A 21,277-nucleotide genomic window follows, 5' to 3' on the forward strand; every position below is an offset into this window, starting at 1 on the left:
TTTGCTTTTGTATACTTTTTGCTTTGTTTCTATGTACTTCTTTTTATTTTTATTACTGTTATTTATTGAGACATTGTTTCATGCAGGGTTAGGTAAGAGTTTCTCATGATCATGTACGTGGGTAAAGGGGGGTTTGAGAGTTGAGGTAATGCTTTTTAGTCTGTATAAAAAGCCATGAAAAATAAAGCTTGTTATGCAGTTGTTCATACTCTGCATCTCCTATGTCCTGATTTGCATGGGACCCTTACCTAGGGATCCCAACACACTAGACATTGACAATCCTGAACCAAGTGAGACAGGGCCAATGGGAGAAAGATAGGGCAAAAAGAGGAAAAATAGCTTGGTTGATCTTTTGTAACATTATTTAATTGCTCAGAGTTCCCCCCCCCCCAGGTTATTACTTTCCTGTAAATCTAGACTTCGACTCACAATTCACGCTGATCTCCAGTTTATCTCCACTTTGCTGCATTTCAGAAATAGTCCAGTTACATCTTCACACTTCCTTCCAAACAATGGGATAAGTGCCCTGTTCCCCAGACAACATCCCTTTCCTCCCTCCCACCTTCCACCTGGAGAAACCACATGAACTTAGGACTAGTCCTCTTGATACCTGATTCCATTTGGGCCATACACACTCTTCCGCAGAAGTCCCATTGTCAATGGAAGTCCACCCAAAACTGTGTCACCCTCCTCTTGACTCACCATGACACCCATCTGAGCACTGTCCCAGACGCTTGGATGTTACTTCCCTCTTCATTGATAATCCCAAATTTATAAAAAGAGCATTTCTCAACACTCTCTGGTCCATATCATGTCCATGTGTCTACATCTGTCTTATTTCTCACAACAGTGAGAACATCTTCATGTCAGGTCATCCTTTGTCTGTTCTTGTACATTTTCTCAGATACTCTTCTCCATCCCCAATCCTCAATCCCCCATCCATGCCCAGTCCTCTCTCATCTCTGCAGCTCAACAACAGTTCTTTCCTGCAGACTGGCAAGCGCACTGCCGTCCTTCCAACCACTTAGATTTCTGATCTACTCTAGCAGCACTCTTTTTCTCGTGTCTATTCTTCCTTTCTGAACCAACCTATTTCACAGAGAGATCTATTCACAGGACTGAAGAAATATGTCTGTAATGCACAGATGAGATGCTTTACTCCCAAACCGTTGGCTCATTCAACACAAAAATTAATAGCTTCTTTACTGTGGATTGATCTTCAACAATAAAATGTTTGAGCCCTAGGTTATAGTGACAAAATGTGCTATGCATCTTCATCTGGGGAAGAGGATATAGCACAGGTCAGGGGAAAGGAATACAGCAGCCTAGACTCTACAGTAGGTTTGGTAGTGTGTGTGTGTGACTTTGGCCCCATGAAAGGGCAGCTTCTCATTAGATACTGAAATTGTGGATGTGGATTCTACTCCCATTTCTGGAGACAAAAGTATCCAGTCCTTTTTTAAAAAAAAACAGACATTGATCTTTTTGTGAAGTGATTATGGAAGTGGCAACATGCGATTGGTATCAGTTACAAAGATATAAAAAGTAAAGCTTAAGAATATAAGGAAAATTGGCATCATAGGGGAGGCTGTTATAATCAATGGGGAAAGTAGTGAGACAAGAAGACAGGATTTCTTGCGTGGGAACTTCAGAGTGGAGATGGGCGGGGCAGGGAAGTAGTCTGCTTTCTACAGGGAGGCGTTGTTTTCATCGGGAAAGAGGAACAGCCTTCTAGCTCAAGGAAAAGAAATCTGGATACCCACAGGGCAAAGCTCCAGGCTAGTCAGAGTTCTAAGCTTGCCTGAAGGACATCAGAGTCCTGTATATTGCTGACTGCTACATACCCCTTCCCTAGAAAGTGTGTTCTGAGATCGCAGCATCACCCAAATCCAAGGGCTTCACTGAAGGCTCACAGACAAGGTCCAAGATGAGCCACTCAGATTTCCCTAGTAGTCAGCCTCTAAGTATTTGACAATGCAATGTCAGAACTCTGTGAAGGCCCCCTGCGAGGCCTCTGTTCTGATGTGACGGAGTAGAAGGTGTCTTTGCAGCTTTTCCCTGAAAACCATGGGCTTGTGTGAGTGCCTATGCTCATGACATACAACACAGACAACATTGCTTCCAGGGACAGATAGCGCGCAGGACTATGGGAAACAAACTGCCAATTCTGCTGCTTCTTAGTCCCATGAGTGTGGATAAAGGCCAGGAAAAGTGTCGTCAGACGGCACTCTCTCATGCTGCCTTTGGCCCATCAGATCCTGAGAATGCAGATTCTAGGGCGAGGCTGACATTTGTGTGCCAGTTTTGCTACTGCCACTCAGTGCCTCTGGCACTTCATTTCACCTGATGAAGGACCTCTGATTAGAAAGTCATAATTCCACTTACCTTGGGGGAGCTTTGTGAGGGTAAAAGAGAGGATGATGGTGATGCAGTCATTGGTGCTCTGTTGCTTTAAGCCGCAGTAACAGACATGCTTTTCAGAGTCCCCTGCCCTACTGGATCAGATGTTTTAAAGGGTCCTGGCAGTTGACCTAGCACCTGCTAGCATTTCTTTAGAGGGACAGGCATGCTGTAGAGAAGCATATTAGTGCTGTGTTTGAGATGGGCTCCAGTGTCTGGTCCATGAGTAGAAGGAACACAAAATGCTGTCCTGAATGGAGCCGGAGGAAGGGGGATCTTTCAAATGGCAGCTGCATATCTTAGCGGAGAGAGATTGGAACTCACCAAAAGGCTATAAAGTCTTTTGAAACATCACTCTCCCAGGTCTTCATTCAAGTCTTAGTAATTGTTGAGACTCATGTAAACGCTGCCTGTGCCCTTAGGGGACACAGTGCCTCTCAAGAGTGATTTGGAATTTCCTAGAGGGAGCATCTCCAAGGTTTAAACTCTGGGCTGACCTATTCCATCCTCTCTGTTGGGATTTCTCTACCTCTGCTGTTCAGACTCTATTAGGAACAACACTTGGGAGCTGCAAGGCCCCTGGTATAACTGAGATCTGGTATTTCTGCAAGCCTATACATAGGTCTACCTGCTGTTTGGTGTCTCAAAGAAAGAGAATCACAGCTCATCTTCTCACTAGGATTGACCAGAGAAGCATCAGAGTGCAGTCTTGCTTTCTTTGATGTAGCATGCTGATGGCAGGTCTCCAGATTTTCCAGATTCTGGGAGATGGGAGGAGTCTACAGAATCTAGACTATTATATACATATGTCACCCCTTTAGTAACCCTAATAATGACTGTTGCCCTGTGATTCAGTACCTCCTGTATCATAAAGTGTGGTCAGTGCTGGCTCATCAGCTGGTGACTTTGATGCATATTTTTTGATAGCTGCCTTGGGTCAACGTTTGCTTATGGAAACAGTAATAAGAATAATAACATCCTAATGAAGTTGAAATAATGAATGAATTGTTTGTAATACTTAAAATAGTATGTATTTTAAATTATATGAATTCTTAAAATAGTTCATGGTATTTAGTTCACACTTAGAATGTATTAGCTTATTTTACTACTTTATGTTTTTTAGAGATGAGGACTGCACCCAAGGTGAGGTCGTACACTTGCTGTATGTAGAAGGGCTCTAACATTGAGCCAAATTCTCAACTCCCTAATTATTACATTATTACTACATAAATCTGTATATAATATACTAAGAATTCACCTACTATTTTACTAATGGTTATGTGACTGTTCTCTAAATACTATATCAAACTGTATATATAATCAATATTGAAACACTTTGAATGGTATTCTCCTATAGATATATACCTATAGATAAATAAGAGATCACACCATGCTGGTGGCTCTGCTGTTGTCTGTTTAATATCTAGACTGTGTTCCCATGTCTGGTGCATGGACAGTCACAGATACTGTGGTATCCAATGACAAGTGTTTCTTTCTTGGCAAACACATTTAGGGGTGTTGGCATCCTTCTCAGAGTCTCCTATGCATATTATCGCTGAAATACTCACGGAAGGGAAGAAAATATCTAGTGTCAAGGAGGAAAATGATGTTTTAATCTTCTAATAATTACCAGCGTTTTCTGTGGGCACTGAACATGGGTTTTACTGGCTTATGTACAGAATCTTGGCCATCTTTTCTTCCCAAAATAGAAAAATAAATCTTGGGAGCTTTCCTTCAGGTCAAGGAGACTAAATGTAATTGTCTCTAGGAAAATCCAACTTGGCTATTTTCTTTGTCATTGAATGCTTTTTAAAAAGAGGAATGGTTTATGGAACATTTTGACAGAAACAGAGTTGCAATAGTATGTTAAGTACCTAGAAGCAAAGCAGAAATGCAATTGAAGAGAGGTAAAAGTAGTTTGCATTTATTGTTCCACTGGTGTGAAGGCGTTAGAATGACAATGTGACTGTCAGGATGAAGCTGAATATCTCCTTCCTAGCCACCAACTGCCAGAAACTCATTGAAGTGGAGGATGAAGGAAGTTTTGTCTATCCTATGAGTAGCACACGGCTACAGAGGTAGCTGCCGCTGATGTGGGGTGAAGAGTGAAGGGTATGTGGTCTGAGTCAATGGTGAGAATGGTAAACAAGGTTCTTCCATTTCTACATCTGAGTCCAGTCAAAACTATCTAACAATAGCAAATAAATGATCAGATTTTGAGAAAAATGAAATCAATCTGAAACAGCAGATAGAATTTAATAAGAAGCATAGAAACAGCTTTCAACAGAAATTTAGTCAGAAGTTACACTACACAATACAGATGAACAGACAAGACAGAATTCAAAAGTGTTTCTGAAAAAAATACTAACAGACACTCATGCCAGCAATCAGTGTTCTGGGCCATGACAGCCTATCTCTTGCAATCTGTTCCTGATTCTTTTCTGAATTGAGATAGACTGTTGGATTAAATCTACTATCCAACGTCTCTCTATAACTGTTGTTGCTTTCTCGTTAGCAATAAAAATGAAAAGTTAGGGCCAGGTGGTGGTGGCAAATGCCTTTAATCCCAGCGCTTGGGAGGCAGAGGCAGGTGAATTCCTGTGAGTTCGAGGCCAGCCTGGTCTACAAGAGCTAGTTTCCAGGACAGCTAGGAAGGTTACACAGGGAAACCCTGTCTCAAAAAACCAAAATAAATAAATAAATAAAAACAAAAATTAAAAATTTAAAAGTTAGTACAGCACTGTGTAGTCTGTCTCTGAGGTCTTTACTGCCCCTTTCTGTTCGTTAAATATGTCTTTTAAAGTCTGATTAGATCTTTCTATAATTTCTTGTTTCAATTTCTCTTTCAGGGTCATTTCAGAAACCTTTTCTACATAGATCTACATATCCACTCTAAGAAATTATCTTCTTTCTGTGTAAAAATTCTTGTAGGAGAATGGGTAGAAGTTAGTTTGACTAGGACACAATCAAACTCTGGATCAAAATGATTCACATGTGCATCTTATAATTTCTGTTCTACCAGAGCCAATTCTCAGTCTCAGCAGACAAATTTCTGGGACTATTTAAGTCCTTATAACCTTGTAAAGTTTAAAATAATTGCTTAGCTCTTGAGTAGCTAATCCAATTGTGGACCTCAGTGACTTAATATCTCCCAGAAATTTTTGAAAATCATTAAGAGTTTGTAATCGAACTTTCCTGATTTGTATTTTCTGTGGTTGAATTTTCTGTAAACCTATATTATATCCTAGGTAATTAATAGAATATCATCCTTTTTTTTTTTCACAAGCAGTTTGTAATCCCCAACAAGGCAAAGTTCTCTTTACTTTATCATGAAAGACCCCCCGTCCAGCTTGCTAAGCAGCTTAGCACCAGATGAAAGACCCCCCGCCCAGCTTGTTAAATGACTTAGCACCGGTAACGCCATTTTACAAGGCTTGTACTGAATATTCAGGGTTTGAACAAAGGGCAGTTTAGAAGCTGCCAAAACGAGATAGAGACACCTGTGGCTGGGCCGGGGGAGGAACGAGGAATACCGAGAATGTGGCTGGGCTTCGTCTGTCCCAGGCGGGGAGGACACCCTGCCTGCCCTAGATAAGAGCCAAGGCAGCCCATATCTAAATTCTCGGAAACTAGGGACCTTGTCCCGACCTGAACTCGGCCACATTCAAACTAACCAATAAAAACCCTGTAACTACACTTCTCGCTTCTGTACCGCGCTTTTTGCTCCCCAAAACATATATAAACCCATTACCCCGACCTGGAGGCGCACAAAGTCCTCCGAGAGACTTTGTCGCCCCAGGTACCTGTGTATCTGAATAAACCTCTTGCTGTTTGCATCCGTACAAGTGGTCTCGCTGTTCCTTGGGAGGGGTCTCCCCAGAGGAAAGACACTCTTTCAATCAGACATTTTTTTCTAAGGTATTTCCATCTGAATCAGTAAGTAAGATATTTATATAATGGCAAATTATAGATCGAGGAACTTGTTTATGAATTATTTCTCATGGTTATTATGTAAAATATTAACACAAGGAGGGGATATTTAACTTTCCTTGTGGAAGAATTTTCCAATGGTACCTTTTAACAATTAAGAATTATTATAAGTGGCCATTGATTGGTTGGATCACTTTGTTAATAGCTCCCAGATCTGTTACCTTTCTCTTTTTTCCCAAAATTTCTTTTTAATGACAAATATAGGAGAATTCCAAGGACTGGTTGATTCTTCAATATATTGAGCATTTAATCACTCATGTTTCAGCTGTTCCAATGCCTATAAATTTTCTGATGTCAAGGCCATTGTTCCACCCACACAGGTTTGTCAGTTAGCAATTTTAAAGGTAGGGCTGTTGGTACCTTTGAAAGACAAATGTCTCTTGTGCCCTGCTTACATACAACCTCAACCATCTGTGACTATTCTTGATAATACCTTTTACTATCTCTCAGAAGCATTCTTTATTTTATGGTTTGTTTCTTAGATTAGAGAAATGTTAATCTGTTTTCCATTGCTGTAACAAATCATTTCTCCATAAATTTATTGCTACATTAGCCACATATGGATTTAATTTTTCTATCTGTCCTTATGGCCCTGTACAGTTGACCCACCTTGTATTTTGTTTTACCTGAGATAAAATTCCAGTGTGTAAAAGCAATATATTTGCCTCCTGAAGAGGCCAATCTGGATGCCATGATTATGGTTACATCTATACCTGTGTCCAGTAACCCTTCAATTACAATACCATTTCTTTGTATTTTTGTTTTGGTCCTTGATAGATTATAGACGTTTGCCAACATACTTGTTTTATGGCCTTCTGAAGTTTTTGTTTCATCTATTGAAGCTATTCTGTCATTGATCACCTTTGGGGCAAAATGGATTTTAACAATAGGAATTAATTCTTTTAGTTACTCTGTGGATGAATTTCTCTAATGATGACAGGAAATGATTGAACCAAATTGAACTTAAATTGGTATTTAAGTCTGACCCCTAAGGCATTTCCTGATGGCAAGGGATGCAAGCCCCTTCTTGATGTGCATTCGTTAGTCCAATTCTGGCATTTGCCACATGTTCTGTATGGTCCAGAAGGCTAGGGGCTTCTATTTGGATTATCTGTAGAAAAAAATAAACATTGTTTCTAGGATCGCCTTGCCTATAATCCATTTTCAGATGACCTTGCTTACCACAATTAAAAATCTGACATTTTAAATTTTTAAAAAAGTTTTAAAAATCTCTTCTTCTATCAAAGTAGTATAATAAGTATGAGATTCAGATCAGCTGTATTTCTATTCCATTTATCTATTGTTGCTGATCTGATCTTGCCATTAAAGACCTAATTACCCCATTTGGATTCTGAATTTGCATTTTCAAAAGCCAAAGATTCAATTAATACTTGTCTGTCTTTTGGATCTGATACTATTCTATTTAGAGTTGAAGTTAATTTTTGCAAAAATATTAGTGAAGGCTTCTTTTGGGTCTTGTATCATTTTAGTAAATGACCTAGACTTCTTCCCTGATTCTTCAGACTTTTCTCAAGCATTCAAAGCTGCTAAACAAGATAGAGCCAAGGTGTGATCATCAAATTCAAATTGTCCTTGCACATCAGGATATGTCTTTCACCTGGAAATTGGTCTTGGAAAATATCAGTATCTCTAGCCCTATTTTGTTGTTTTATGGCCCCCAACTTCCTCTTTCCATCACATTCTCCATTGTATCTGAGGACCAGCTTCCAATATTGCTGTAGTTAAATCTTTCAAGTCTTAGGGATAATTCTGATATGAGTTGCCCATGCATTTAACATCTGTTTTACATAGGGTGAATGCATATCATATGAAATGACTGATTCCTTAAATCCCCTCAAATCTAATATTTCTATAGGATTCCATTAAACTTCTTCATAATGTTGGGTGTCCCTATCATCTAACAGTCATTATTATATAGTAATTGGATGAGTTTGGTTCTCTAATAACCTGGGGCTGCCCCTTTTCAGTTTCATCATGCAGTGATGCAGTCAGTTCTTGTCTAAATTCCTTTCCTTTTTTTCTGAGTATTTTTCTAATTTTAATTAGTAGATCTTCCTAAAGCTTGTATCTTATCATAGTTAGTCTTTCTCAGGCTTGCATCTTATCAGTTGAATTTTTATATTTTACACAGTTATCAAACAACCTTTAAGGATAAAATATAAATTACCAAACTGATAGTAATTATAATCAGTATTAGGTCAGTCCCAGCTAATCAGTTATTCCTTCTTTTATTTATTTTTTCATTTTCAAGCCATCCATTGTGGCACTATACAGAGTCTTCACTTCCTGCACTGTGATGTTTCTCATTCTTAACACGGGAAAGATTTTTTCTTTGAACTTCCCAGTTGTCTTACCAAATCTGGTGTGATGCGTGTGGTGGCAGGGCTGTGAGGCCCTCGCCATCAGGTACTGTAGTGCTAGCAGGTATGGTGGTGGGGTTATGAGGCACTGGGCTCCAGGGCGCATATACAGGGGGGTCATAGTGGAAGGAACTGCTTGAGGAGAGTCTGCATCAACGGGGAGACGTGGCGATTTCAGAAGCTGCCTTGCGATCTCTTGCCACGCGTTCGATGCCGAATGTTGCTTTTATCTAAGTTGTTCTACTTACCATTAAAGACTTGGGAGTCATATATTGGGATGAAAACCTACTAGTTCAGAGAAGCTGAGAGCAACCAGCTTACCTTCATTTTTGCCTAAAAACCCAGCAAGAGAACATCTCTCCACACCATCCCAAACCAAAAAGGTCCACAAGTCTCTAATTCTCTCCCTACTCCTTCCTGTACATCAGTCTTCACTGGTCCTCCACACTCTCTATGGCTAATTCTTGTCAACTAGTGGCTGGCTCTGCCCTGGTCTAAGGTTAATATTATTAGGGCAGTCTCAGAGTTTCACAGTGTGATCAAATATCCTGCAACAGGAATGGGCCTCATGTCCAGTCAGAAAGATGTCGGCTACCCTCGCAACAGACCTGCCGCCATTGCACCAGGGGTTGCGTCTTGCCTCGCTAGTTATTAATGTCACATGTAGGTCCCACAGTTGAATGAGACCATTGATGACAATTCCCTCACAAGAAGTAGGTTCTGTTCCATAGGAGGGTTAGCAGAAAAAAAAAGTTTCCACTTACCTGCATCTTGACTTTTCTGCTTTTTGTGACCAGAGGTATCCATATTATCTTTTGAAACAAGATTGCTTACTGGCCTGTAACTTTTCAAGTAGGCTTAACTGGCCAAAAATCTCCAGCATGTGTGACTGCACTTGGCTTTTTTTTTTTAATGTACGTTTTGGGGGATGAACTCAGCAGGTCTTTCTGTTTGCTTGGCCAGCACTTTATTGACTGAACAATCTCCCTACCCAGGAAAAACACATCCTATTTCTCATGTTACATAAAGAAGATTTAAGTTATTGCTTTGTTCTTGGTTAAAGAAAATGCTAGAGGAACCAAAACTGGTCTTTCTGGGCAATGACAACAGTTAACAGATGAATCATTTATTGCATTACCATGCAGAACCAGAGCTGAACAAGTGATGGATAGGACCATATCTTGACTAGGGTTGCTAAAATGCATAAACTCTTGTTTCTTCACCCCAGTTCTTCCTCTTTTTAAACTTAAAGCTCATATCAGTACCTCTGGGCTCGGGAGTCACTGAGTCACCTCATTTGTCCTTTGTCCTATACACTGATAAGTTTTTCCATAGTTCATATTTTTCTTGTTTGACTGTTTTGAGATTGGGTCTCTTTATGCCAGCCTATCTGTCCTGGAACTCCATATGCAGATGAGGCTGTCTTTGAACTCATTGAGATCTGCCTACCTTGGCCTCTCAAGTACTGGGATTAAAGGTGTATGCTACCTTGCCCAGCCCACTGGTCATGTCTTTAATTGGGATCTGGGTGACTGGGCCTGGCTTGTTAGGGCTGCTATAGACTGAGCTTCTGCCCTTAAGCTCCATTTACACAGTCAGAAATGAGACTTTAAAATGGGATGATGGTATCAGGGTGTTTGGAATTTGTGTATGACACGGTTAAGCTCCTTCTTGGAGGACTGGTTCAAGAGTAACACCAGGGCCTGGCAGTGGTGGTGCACATTATTAAGTCCAGCACTTAGGAAGGAGAGGCAGGTCAGCCTGGTCTGCAGAGTGAGTTTCAGGACAAGCTCCAAAGCTACACAGAGAAACCCTATCTTGAAACCGCCCCTCCCCCCAAAAAAGAATAACACAAAATACAGTGACAAGATTATTCTAAAGATCATCAGAGGTACCTCATGATAAAATGCAGTAAGAGGCACAGTGCTGGGGTATCTGGTAGCTATGGCATTTATTAGCCATGAAGACAACAACAATATGAAGGTTTAGTGAAGATAAATATGAAGAATATCAGCGGATTCTTATTGATGTCCTGAGAATTAATGTAGGGAAATGATACACTGATAGCTATGAATGTTAAAGTCATAATCTATGACAGGATAAAAAACCAGTAATCCCCCAAGGCACATGGAGGGTCATTCATTTCTCTGTAGAGACAAATGGGCTGACAGTCTGGGCTGGATCTGATTGTGAGGCCCTAAATTTGCAACACATTTCAGTGCTCAGTCATTCCAATGTCACGATTAGAGACTGGAACTGGAGAGGACATGGGACTCTGTGATAAGGAATGGGATCCCTCGGCCCTGGAGTGCAGCACTGGTAAATTTCTAGTCTTTAAGTTACCTTGGTAGCTATGCAACTTCTTTGCTGTCTTGGGGCTCATGCTCACTGTGGGAGAGAATCATTGTGCTTTGAAGAAAAGCCTTTAGTCAATGCTCACAGTTGTGGTGATTCAATGGATACCCTCCCAACCCCTTCATGCCTCTGGTCCATTGAGATGGAGCGATGAGGCTTCTTTGGAAGGAAATACCATGCTGTACACACCAAAAGATCCTGGGGTGTATTTACTGGACATCAGCAGGAACATGTTATGAGTGATTTCTTCCGTGGGTTGTTGGATCATTATTGTTGTTGGGGAAAAAAGCCAGAAATCCTAGATTAGCATCTTGCATAGGTTTACATATACATCTGTCCAGGAATACACAAAAGCCACTTTTTATCCTTTGTAGTACATCATATTTGAAGACACATGATTTGTCCAAATGAAGGCATGCCATTTTGATCATTTGTAAAGTGTGACTTACACAGAAATATGTATGGTATTTTTCTATCATTGTTAATAAGTAGCTTGCAAAAACTGCTGTCACATTTCACCAGTATTGCTTTTTCAAATCTAAAATTTATTAGTTTAATTCTATCCTAAGGATGAACATTCTTTCTTGGTTTGCCATTCCTTTTCTTTCCTCCCCTCGCCCTCCCCTCATTCATCAACATGTACCAGTGAGATATGCTTATCTTAAACTTTTTACTTAGTTATGATGCATTAGTATCATTACTCTGTTGTTCTATTATCCAAGACATAACCAATAAAAACTGTTCAAAATGACGTCTTTGTCTCTTGGTATGTTTCCACCAATTTCGGGGTCTTACTCTCTGACATGTTTAAAAAAGAAGCTTATGATTTACTTTAAGGAGGGCATGTAAAAAGTCATGGGCCAAAGGAGATTTTATTTAGTTAGATGAGGTAGCATTCTCTAGTTCAGTCTAGGGAACAGAGAGTTAATGAGTTTTCTTGGAAGATGTCCAATACTACTGGACCATATCTATCTCCTTTTCAAGAACTTGCTCCTGAGGGAATGTGTGCATCCTGAGGCAATTGCTAAGCTTCAGATTCCCACAAGAGATGGAGTCTCACACTGGTTGTTTAGGGAAAATAAATACATGGGTAAGTCTTCTGACAGCCTGAGGCTGGAACACTTCATGCGATATTATTGGGATTCCAATGTTAAGGTACAGAACTCAGTCTACAGTCTTGCTGCATGGGGGTGTGGAGGGCTCCCCTGAGCACCAAAGGAGACTTCAGGATGTGATCTTATTAGACTCCATTTGAAAGAGAAATAGCCTCAGAGTCTCAGGGAACTTTTCATGTTACCTTGATCAACATAGAGAACTGAAGAAGAGGGCACAGGTCATTGTAACGATGACTGGAACACACCCAGACACTATGGTAAGCTCACAATTGGGGTGGAACGCCATCCTTAAAGGACACTTGTTTATCATTGGAAGAAAATATAAGATTTGCTTCCAAAAGAGCAAATAGAAGAGGAAATAAATGTATGATCACCAGACAGTGAAAGTCTTGACAACTGCAGTGCTTGGGAGGAAAGATGAGATACACTTCAAATCTTTCCAAAATACAGGATTCCCATGGAAGTTGGTGCACTCGACAAACACTTCAGTGGAAGGGTCCAGGAAACGGGCCGCAGGGAGAGCAGATGAAGGAGGAGCCCTAAGACTGGTAGGCCAGTGAAGGGTCGGTGAGCAAGGATCATGAAGTGAGATAGAGCCATCTTTGCCGGCAGGAGGGCAGGCAGGTGAAATAAACCTTCTTCACGTAGAGGAAATTCTGGGTGCATCTCTCAGCCTGGAAGTAAGTCTCATACTCTCACCCTAGAGCATACATTCAGGACGGAGAATATTCTAGGGGGAATGGAGTACATGCTTTGCCTGAGAAGTTTCTTCTTGGGAGTGGATCCTATATGCTAGGATCTTCACCAGCGCAAACTTGAACTTGGCCCATTAAACACAACTGCAGATATGCAGATAGAATAGAGTTTGAAATTTCTTGTTTCTCTGGCCAGTAGAAAGTCCCTCCTTGAACTCTTTCTCATGAAATCAGGATGACTAGTTTCTGTTTCATGTGCCCTACTTTCTGAGGACAGAAAGGAGCAGCAGAGCTCTGTGTGCCCAATGTTCATGTACATACCGAGCATCTCTTTGTTCCTGACATTAGCTCAGGCACTGCAGTATCGCAGTGGAAATGAAAGGGAGGGGCTGGCCTTTCATGTGGTGGTGAAGGTGGAGTTAGTAAATATAGCGACCAATTATTCTGTTTAAACAGTGGCAGTGAAATTTAATTTCTGTCTAGCCAGTTAGGTGCAGAAAGGCTTTAAGGTCTTTGGGAACTGGTATAAGTTTAATGAAGTGATGGGATAGAGGTTGCTGAAGGATCATCCCATTCCCAAAGAATGTGAGTGGAAAATCCACACCTGAAGTCCAGGTATGGGTTGACAGAAAATCCTCCTGGCTAAGGAATTGAAAACTTTCTCATTTGACTAAGTGCACACACAACAAGGGTGGGACTGTTTGTGAAAAAGATTAGGGTTGGGTCCCTAGGAGACCACCTGGACAGAGCTAGCCCAAAAAGACAACTGGGGAGCCACAGAGCAATCTGTTAGACCATCATGGTAGAAAGTCCCTGTCACTGAACAACAGCTTCCAAGAGCAACTGACTGATTTTGGTTTAAGCATGGGCTATGAAAGACTATTGTTCTGTCTAAAGCACACCACACCACGGTAGGCCATTTGGAATCAAAAAGAGTAGAGATCACACCCAGGTTCTGCTGTTTTCTCATGTGTGACCTTCAGGCAACTCCTGACCTTGCTCAGCACAGGATTTCAGTGAGGTCTTCTAGTCCCTCTGAGCAGATTTAAAATTTAGAAGTTTGGGCATCAGGGACCTGCTGGATTTGGGTTTGTATTTTCTTTCAAGACTTTTATAGTTTTAGCTCTTATGTGTTAGACCTTTGTCCATTCTGAATTAGTGTTGCATATGATCTGAGGTAGAGTTCTAATTCATTCCTTTGCATTTAGACAAACTGCCTGTTGGATATAAATAAGAAATGCTTTTGTTATTTTTCTGATGTTGAGCTTCATTTCCACTTTAAATGTTTTTTTTTCTCCCTGCTTTTCTTTACTTTGCTCTTGTCCTTGTGTATTATATTCTTTATTGTATCTTGCAAAGGTGTTTGAGGCAGTGTATTCTCCTTTGCTGTGCTAATAGTATTCCATAGACTCTGATGTGTGACATTATTACGATTATTATCTAGGTAGTCAGTAATTTAGAGGGTTGAAATTATTTAACTTTATAACTGGCACATAATTGCACACATTTATGGGTAGCTTATGATAATTCAATGCTCGTAGAATAGTGGGAGGAAGTCCTGGGAGAGATCTTGGGGGAGGGAGTGATCAATGCGTAGTTAATAAGGAGGAAATGATGGTGTTCTACAACACAGTCAGTGGTCCTGCTTGGCAATAACCTATTATATGTTTTATAGAGTTCAAAATTTTAAAATGCCTTTTTGGTTGTTAATAATTATCCACTGAAGACATTTAGTTTTTTTCCAAATTGATGAGGCATGTTTACTTTCTAATTTTGCTACTGTCTTCTTTAAGTCCTGTAAATTAATTTTAATTGAATTTTTATGAGAGGTCATAAAATTGATTCATTATCAGTTTCTTGAGATTGGGTTTAGTTCTATCATCTTATGCAGTATATATTTGGTAATTTAAGTAGAAAATTGGAAGTAAAATATTTTCATGGGCATAACTGGAAATAGAGTGATAATGTACATATTCACATATATGTTTTACTGTTTTGTTTAGCATTTTACATTTTTCCATTTCTTTAAATGGCCTCTCATGTAGCCCAGGCTGGACTCAAGTTTACTACATAGAGAAGGCTAGCCATTAACTGTTGATCTTTCTAACTCCATATCCCATGAGCTAGAATCACAAGTGCCTCCCAGTTTTGCAATTCTAGACAACAGTGGTTTTGATCTTTTCTTCCTGTTTCACTGAATCTCTGAGAATAGTCTAGATATCACAAGTCTTTATTAAGTAGTTTTCTTACTGGAGAAACATGATTTCTAGAAGAATGGGAAGGATGAGCTGTTGTCTTCAGAATATTAAGTTTGTGACACTGTTGGATCAGAACAGTTGCACATAGATTGAAGAGTGGTTTGAATGGGTTTGGCAGGCTGAATCCAAATAGTCTAAAATTTCAGTATAGATAATTGTGCCCATATCTTGAGATTGAAGACTGTCTGGGGTTATGGATTATTACTGTGTTAGTAATCTGTCACTGAACCAGGTGCAGGGTTGGTATTCAGTACCTATAGAACATATAAAGTGGATGACAAATCTTGAATACTTAGAGCTTTGCTAAGTAAAACTATATATAGTTCAAGCAAAGTTACCTTGTTCAGATGATATGTAGAAAAACACCCAAGAACTATTTTAATGGTTATCATTTGCATCTTGCAGAACTTTCTGGAAGAGCATCTCAAACAGGCTGCATTAAGTGGTCTATGAATATACCAGATGGTTACTATGCAAACTCTGTGATTCTTCTCTAGAGCTCAGAGAAGGGTGTGTGCAGCAATCTTCTAGAGTGAAACATCTCAGGAAGCAAGCTCAGGACTTCCCACATTGACCTCTGTGCTCATGGCAAGAGGGAACCAGACCAGCACCTTTGAGTTCCTCCTCTGGGGACTCTCAGAGCAGCCAGAGCAACAGCGCATCCTCTTCCTGCTCTTCCTGTGGATGTACCTGGTCACTGTGGCTGGCAATCTGCTCATTGTCCTGGCCATTGTTACTGATGTTCGACTCCACACCCCCATGTACTTCTTCCTCGCCAGCCTGTCCTGTGCTGACATCCTTTTCACCTCCACCACGGTACCCAAGGCCCTGGTGAACATCCACTCCCAGAGCAGGACCATCTCCTATGCAGGATGCCTGGTCCAGCTCTACTTCTTCTTAACTTTTGGAGACATGGACAGCTTCCTCCTGGCCACAATGGCCTATGACCGATTTGTAGCCATTTGTCACCCTCTCCACTACACGATGATCATGAGCTTCAGGCGTTGCTCACTCTTGGTGACAGCCTGCTGGACCCTTACCAATCTTGTTGCCATGACACACACTTTCCTCATATTGCGGCTCTCCTTCTGCTCCAAGAAGGTCATTCCAGATTTCTACTGTGACCTGGGACCCCTGATGAAGATTTCTTGCTCTGATACCAGAATTAATGAGCTTGTGGTTCTTTTCTTGGGGGGTACAGCCATATTAGTCCCCCTTTTACTCATCATTGTATCTTATATCCGCATTATGCTAGCTGTTCTCAGGGTCCCGTCTGCTCAAGGGAGGCGCAAGGCCTTTTCTACCTGTGGGTCCCACCTTGCTGTGGTGGCCCTGTTCTTTGGAACAGTGATAAGGGCTTATCTGTGCCCCTCATCCTCATCCTCCAACTCAGTGGTAGAGGACACAGCAGCTACTGTCATGTACACAGTGGTGACTCCACTGCTGAATCCCTTCATTTACAGCCTGCGGAACAAGGACATGAAGGGGGCACTTGTCAGAATTGTCAGGGGCAAAGTCTCCTTCTCCTGAAGCCAGTGACTTCTGCAGAGAAACTGAAGGTGTTCTCAATTCCCTCTGCTGAGGACCTTCCAGAATTTTCTACCTCAAGTGTCTCCTTCTGAATCCTAAAGATACTCTATCATGGCCTCGCTCACTCATTCCTCATGTTAAGTTTCTTAGATTTGATCAAAACTTGATAATTTTAGAGTTGGAGTGTTGAATATCCATAGTCAAATTATCTTTACTATACCTAGGTCTCTTAATAGCCATCCATTGTTTATTTCTGTATCTGACCTAACATTTTTTGACAAATACATAGTCCTTAAATATGTTCCAAAGAGCCTCACTTCCATGAGTTCAAAAGCTAAAAGCATCATGTGAAACTTATAGCAGTTTTCTCTGTTTTGATACAACCTACTTACTTTCTGTCCTCACTAATGCACTTGGTAACTTCATTAACTTGTGAGATTTTGTTCTATAATTAATAAGGGTTCATGTTGCTGTTTCTATGTTATTTGAGAGAAGCGGAATCAATGTTTCCTGATCATGATCTCCTGTTTGGCTCATAGAGAAACTAACTTGGGGACTGAAGAGATAGCTCAGCTTTTAAGATAATACTGACAGAGCGATGACAAACTAATCAACCTAAGAGACTGAAGGAGCCTGAGAAAGATCAAGAGTTTTTGAACATATGACTTATATAGAATCACATGAAAATTGATTACTTAGACATTAAAAGTAAACCATAAAAATAATTCCTAAAGGATTTTGAAAGGCAAAAATGTAAAAATCAAATAGAGAAAATATCTGTATTAAATTAAGGTAGGAACTACCAACTTCACCTAGGTCAGATTGCACACACACACACACACACACACACACACACACACAAACATATTTATACATAATATATTTACTGTCTCAAAATCTCCATAATATGAAACAATTTAAACAAAAGCTTTTGATTTATTTTAAGGGGGTTGTGTAAAAAGTCATACACCAAAGGAGTTTTATTTAGTTGTATGGGGTATCATTCTCTGGTTCAGTCTAGGAAACAGTTAATGAATTTTTTTGAAAGACGTCCAGTGCTACTGGACCACATCTTTCTTCTTTTCAAGAACTTGCTCCTGAGGGAATGTGTGAGTCCTGAGTTAATTCCCAAGCTCCAGCTTCCCACAAGAGATGGAGTCTCACACTGGTTCTTCTGGGAAATAAATACATGGGTAAGTCCTCTGACAGCCCAGGGCTGGAACTCTTCATGTGATATTATTGGGGTCCTGATGTTGAGGAGCAGAGCTCAACCTGCAGCCCTGCTGTATGGGGTGTGGAGGGCTCCGCTGAGCACCAAAGGAGGCTTCAGGATGTGATCTTATTAGACTCCACCTGAGGCTGAAATAGCCTCAGAGTCTCAGGGAACTTTCCATGTTATGTCAATCATCACAGAGGACTGAAGAAGAGGCACCAGTCATTGTGATGGTGACAAGGACACACATATGCAGTATGGTGAGCTCCCAAGTGGGGTGAAACACAACCCTAAAGGACCCCTGCTCACCACCAGAGAAGGAGAATGTCAGAACTTGGGAGAAAACGTAAATAAGGTTTGCTTCCCTTCTCTGAAGAGCAAGTAGAGGGGGACGATTTTAATCACTGGACAGTGAAAGCCAAACGTAGTCTTGGCAACGGCAGTGCTTGGGAGCAACGATGGTGTACATTCCACATCTTTCCAACCAAAAGGGGATTCCCATGGAAGTCAGTGCGGTCAATAAACACTTTAGGGGACAGGTTCAGGAAACAGCCCGAAAGGGGAGCAAATGAAGGATGCGTCTTGAACAGCTTTGAAGGCTGGTGTGGCCTCTAAAGGCTTTGAGAACAAGGAGCATGCGGTGAGGTAGAGCCGTCCCCCAGGGATGGACAAGCAGGTAAAGAAACCTTTTGCTTTGCTAGAGGAAACCCTGGGTGCATCTCCCAGAGTTGCCGAGAGTGTTGTACTCTCATCCTAGATGTACCTTCAGCTAGGAGAGTATTCTAGGAGGGAAGTGGGTATGCTCTTTGCCTGAGAAGTTCCTTCCTGTAGAGTAGATTCTCTATCCTAGAATCTGCATCAAGGCAAGCCTGTACTTGGTCAATTGCACACAACTGCAGATCGAAAAGAGGCTGATATTTTTTGGACTCTATGGTTAGTGGACAATCCCTTCTGGAACTCGTTCTTGTGTGACTGGCTTTTTTTTTGTTACTTTTACTGCTGTGTGCTTCGGTTTCTGAGGGTAGAATGGAGGAGCAGAGCTGTGAAGGACCAATGCGCATGCCCTCCCAGCTCCAAACTAATATGCTTGCTGAACGTCTCTGTGTTTCTGACGTTAGCTCAGGCACAGCAGAATCACAGTGGTAAAGAAAGGGGAGGGACTGGCTTTTCTTGTGGTGGTAAAGTTGGAGTTAGCATATCATTGTTTGAAAATAGTAGCAGTGAAATTGAATTTCCAACTAGCCAGTTCATTCCAGAAAGGCTTTAGGGTCTTTTGGAACTGATACTAATTTAGTGACAGAATGTAACAGAGTTACTGAAAGAGCTTCCCGTATACAATGAAGGTGGGTGGTAACTCCAGACATCAAGTCCAGGTATGAGTTGGCATGAAATCTTCCTGGCTGAGGAATTGAAAACTGTCTCATTTCACTAACAGACCAGATACAGCATGAGTGGGACTGTTTGTGAAAACCGTAAGAGGTAGATCCCTAGGAGACCACCTGGACAGAGCTAGCCCAGAAAGACTAACCACTAAAGTCTGCAATGGGAATTCTGCAATGGGGAGCCACAGAGCAGAGTCTGTTAGACCACCATGGTAGAAAGTCCCTGTCACTGAACAACAGCTGCCAAGAGCAACTGACTGATTTTGGTTTAAGCATGGGCTCTGAAAGGCTATTGTTCTGTCTAAAGCACAGCACACCATGGTAGGCCATTTGGAATAAAAAAGAGTAGAGATCACACCCAGGTTCTGCTGTTTTCTCATGTGTCACCTTCAGGCAACTCCTGACCCTTATCTTCCTTGCTCAGCACAGGATTGCAGTGAGGTCTTCTAGTCCCTCTGAGCAGATTTAAGATTTAGAAGTTTGGGCATCAAGGACCTGCTGGATTTGGGTTTGCTGCTCCTCTTTCCCTATTCTATCCAAGCCTTAACTGGAGGCACTGGCAGGAACACGCTGCTCAGTTTTCCAGTAAGTGTCCCCTTCCTCAAGTTTGGGTGATCTTTCTTTGCTCTTGAGCTCTCAGGTCTGGCACAGCCAGGCTTCAGTGTAATATATTCTGTCCTAGTCCAGGGAAAGAGCTGTCCTTTCAGATCCCAGACACCTATAAAACAACCTATAGTTACTACATTATTACACCTATAAAATTTAGTCTGTATCTTAAAAAGAACCCTTTTACATATTGCCTCAAAAGCATTTTTAATGCCTATTTAACTAGCAATTTTTATTCTATTCTACCAATGTTCAATTTCTCTAGATATCCTGCAAACTCCCCCTGTTTTTCAAGACAGGGTTTCACTGTAGCTTTGTAGCTTGTCCTGGAAACTAGTTCCTGTAGACCAGGCAGGCCTTGAACTCACAGAGGTCCGCCTGCCTCTGCCTTCTGAGTGCTGGGATTAAAGGCGTGTGCCACCACTGCTTGCAAACTTTCCCTGTAGATCTGTTTGTTCAAGTGGAACCTAGTCCAGGATATTGCATTGCACATGGTTGCTAGAATTCCCATTGCAGACTTTAGTGTTTAGCAGCTCATTTTGTACAGCAAGGACTGACTGATGAGGGTACCATGCCCTCCCTGCCCAGCATCAGCAACACCTGGAGCTTGTTGGAAGTATGAGTTCCCAGGATGCAGCCCCAGCTCTGATGCAGAACAGACCGAATTGGTGACATCTGAGCTCTAGAGTCAGGGGCACTGCTGTCTCACTATGGATTCGTTCACCAATTGGTAGGCACTTGAGTTGTTTCTGGCTTTTGTCTATAATGAATAATGTTAAGAAGTGTACGTACATGTTTTTGCTTTCCTGGGTGTAATGAGGCTATACAACCCTATGACGAGCCTTTTAAGAAAGGTCAGATTGTTTTCTATATTGCTCACACTGTTACACATTCCACCAACAGATCCTTGGCTATCAGGGTTTTCTCATCCTGGATGCAGTTCATGTTTCCTGACTTACTGGCTTGATGACCTAGAAGGTGGAAAGTGGCTTCTCATTGTGTGCTTGTGTTTCTCACTCTCCTTTTTGTTTGTTCTTTGAAACAATTTTGTTGGTTGTCCACAGAAAATATCTTCTGCATGAAAACATTAGTGCAGACAGCTATGCCTTCTAGGAAACAATTCCTTAGACTCAAAGAAAAATACATCTCATCATATGGGTTCCGTAAAGTTGCTTGGGAAAGTGTGTGCTGGACAATGCTTAAAATATATCACTGTTAGCTAACCTGTGCCTTATATATTCTAGAGAAAAATTTTAAACATTACTTTCCAAATGGAGCACACTGGCACATATCTATAGTCTCAGAACGTGGGAGGTTGAGGCAGAAGGGTCAGTAGTTCTAGGTCATCATTT

General features: G+C 41.2%; 1 protein-coding gene across 1 annotated transcript; it reads left to right on the plus strand.

The window, feature by feature from the left end:
• The first annotated feature begins 15,773 nt into the window (after nt 1–15,773).
• LOC121456895 (olfactory receptor 1P1-like) lies at nt 15,774–16,724 on the plus strand. The gene has a single exon (XM_041665420.1). The coding sequence runs from the start codon at nt 15,780–15,782 to the stop codon at nt 16,722–16,724; it is 945 nt and encodes a 314-aa protein (XP_041521354.1). The 5' UTR covers nt 15,774–15,779.
• The last annotated feature ends 4,553 nt before the right edge of the window (nt 16,725–21,277 follow it).

Source organism: Microtus oregoni, unplaced genomic scaffold, assembly GCF_018167655.1.
Source record: "Microtus oregoni isolate MIOR12 unplaced genomic scaffold, Mior012 000015F_ref0000493, whole genome shotgun sequence".
In the NCBI taxonomy this organism is placed as follows: domain Eukaryota; kingdom Metazoa; phylum Chordata; class Mammalia; order Rodentia; family Cricetidae; genus Microtus; species Microtus oregoni.

Excerpts from the sequence above, each read along its gene's own strand:
- LOC121456895 (XM_041665420.1), top strand. The coding sequence starts at position 15,780 with ATGGCAAGAGGGAACCAGACCAGCACCTTTGAGTTCCTCCTCTGGGGA.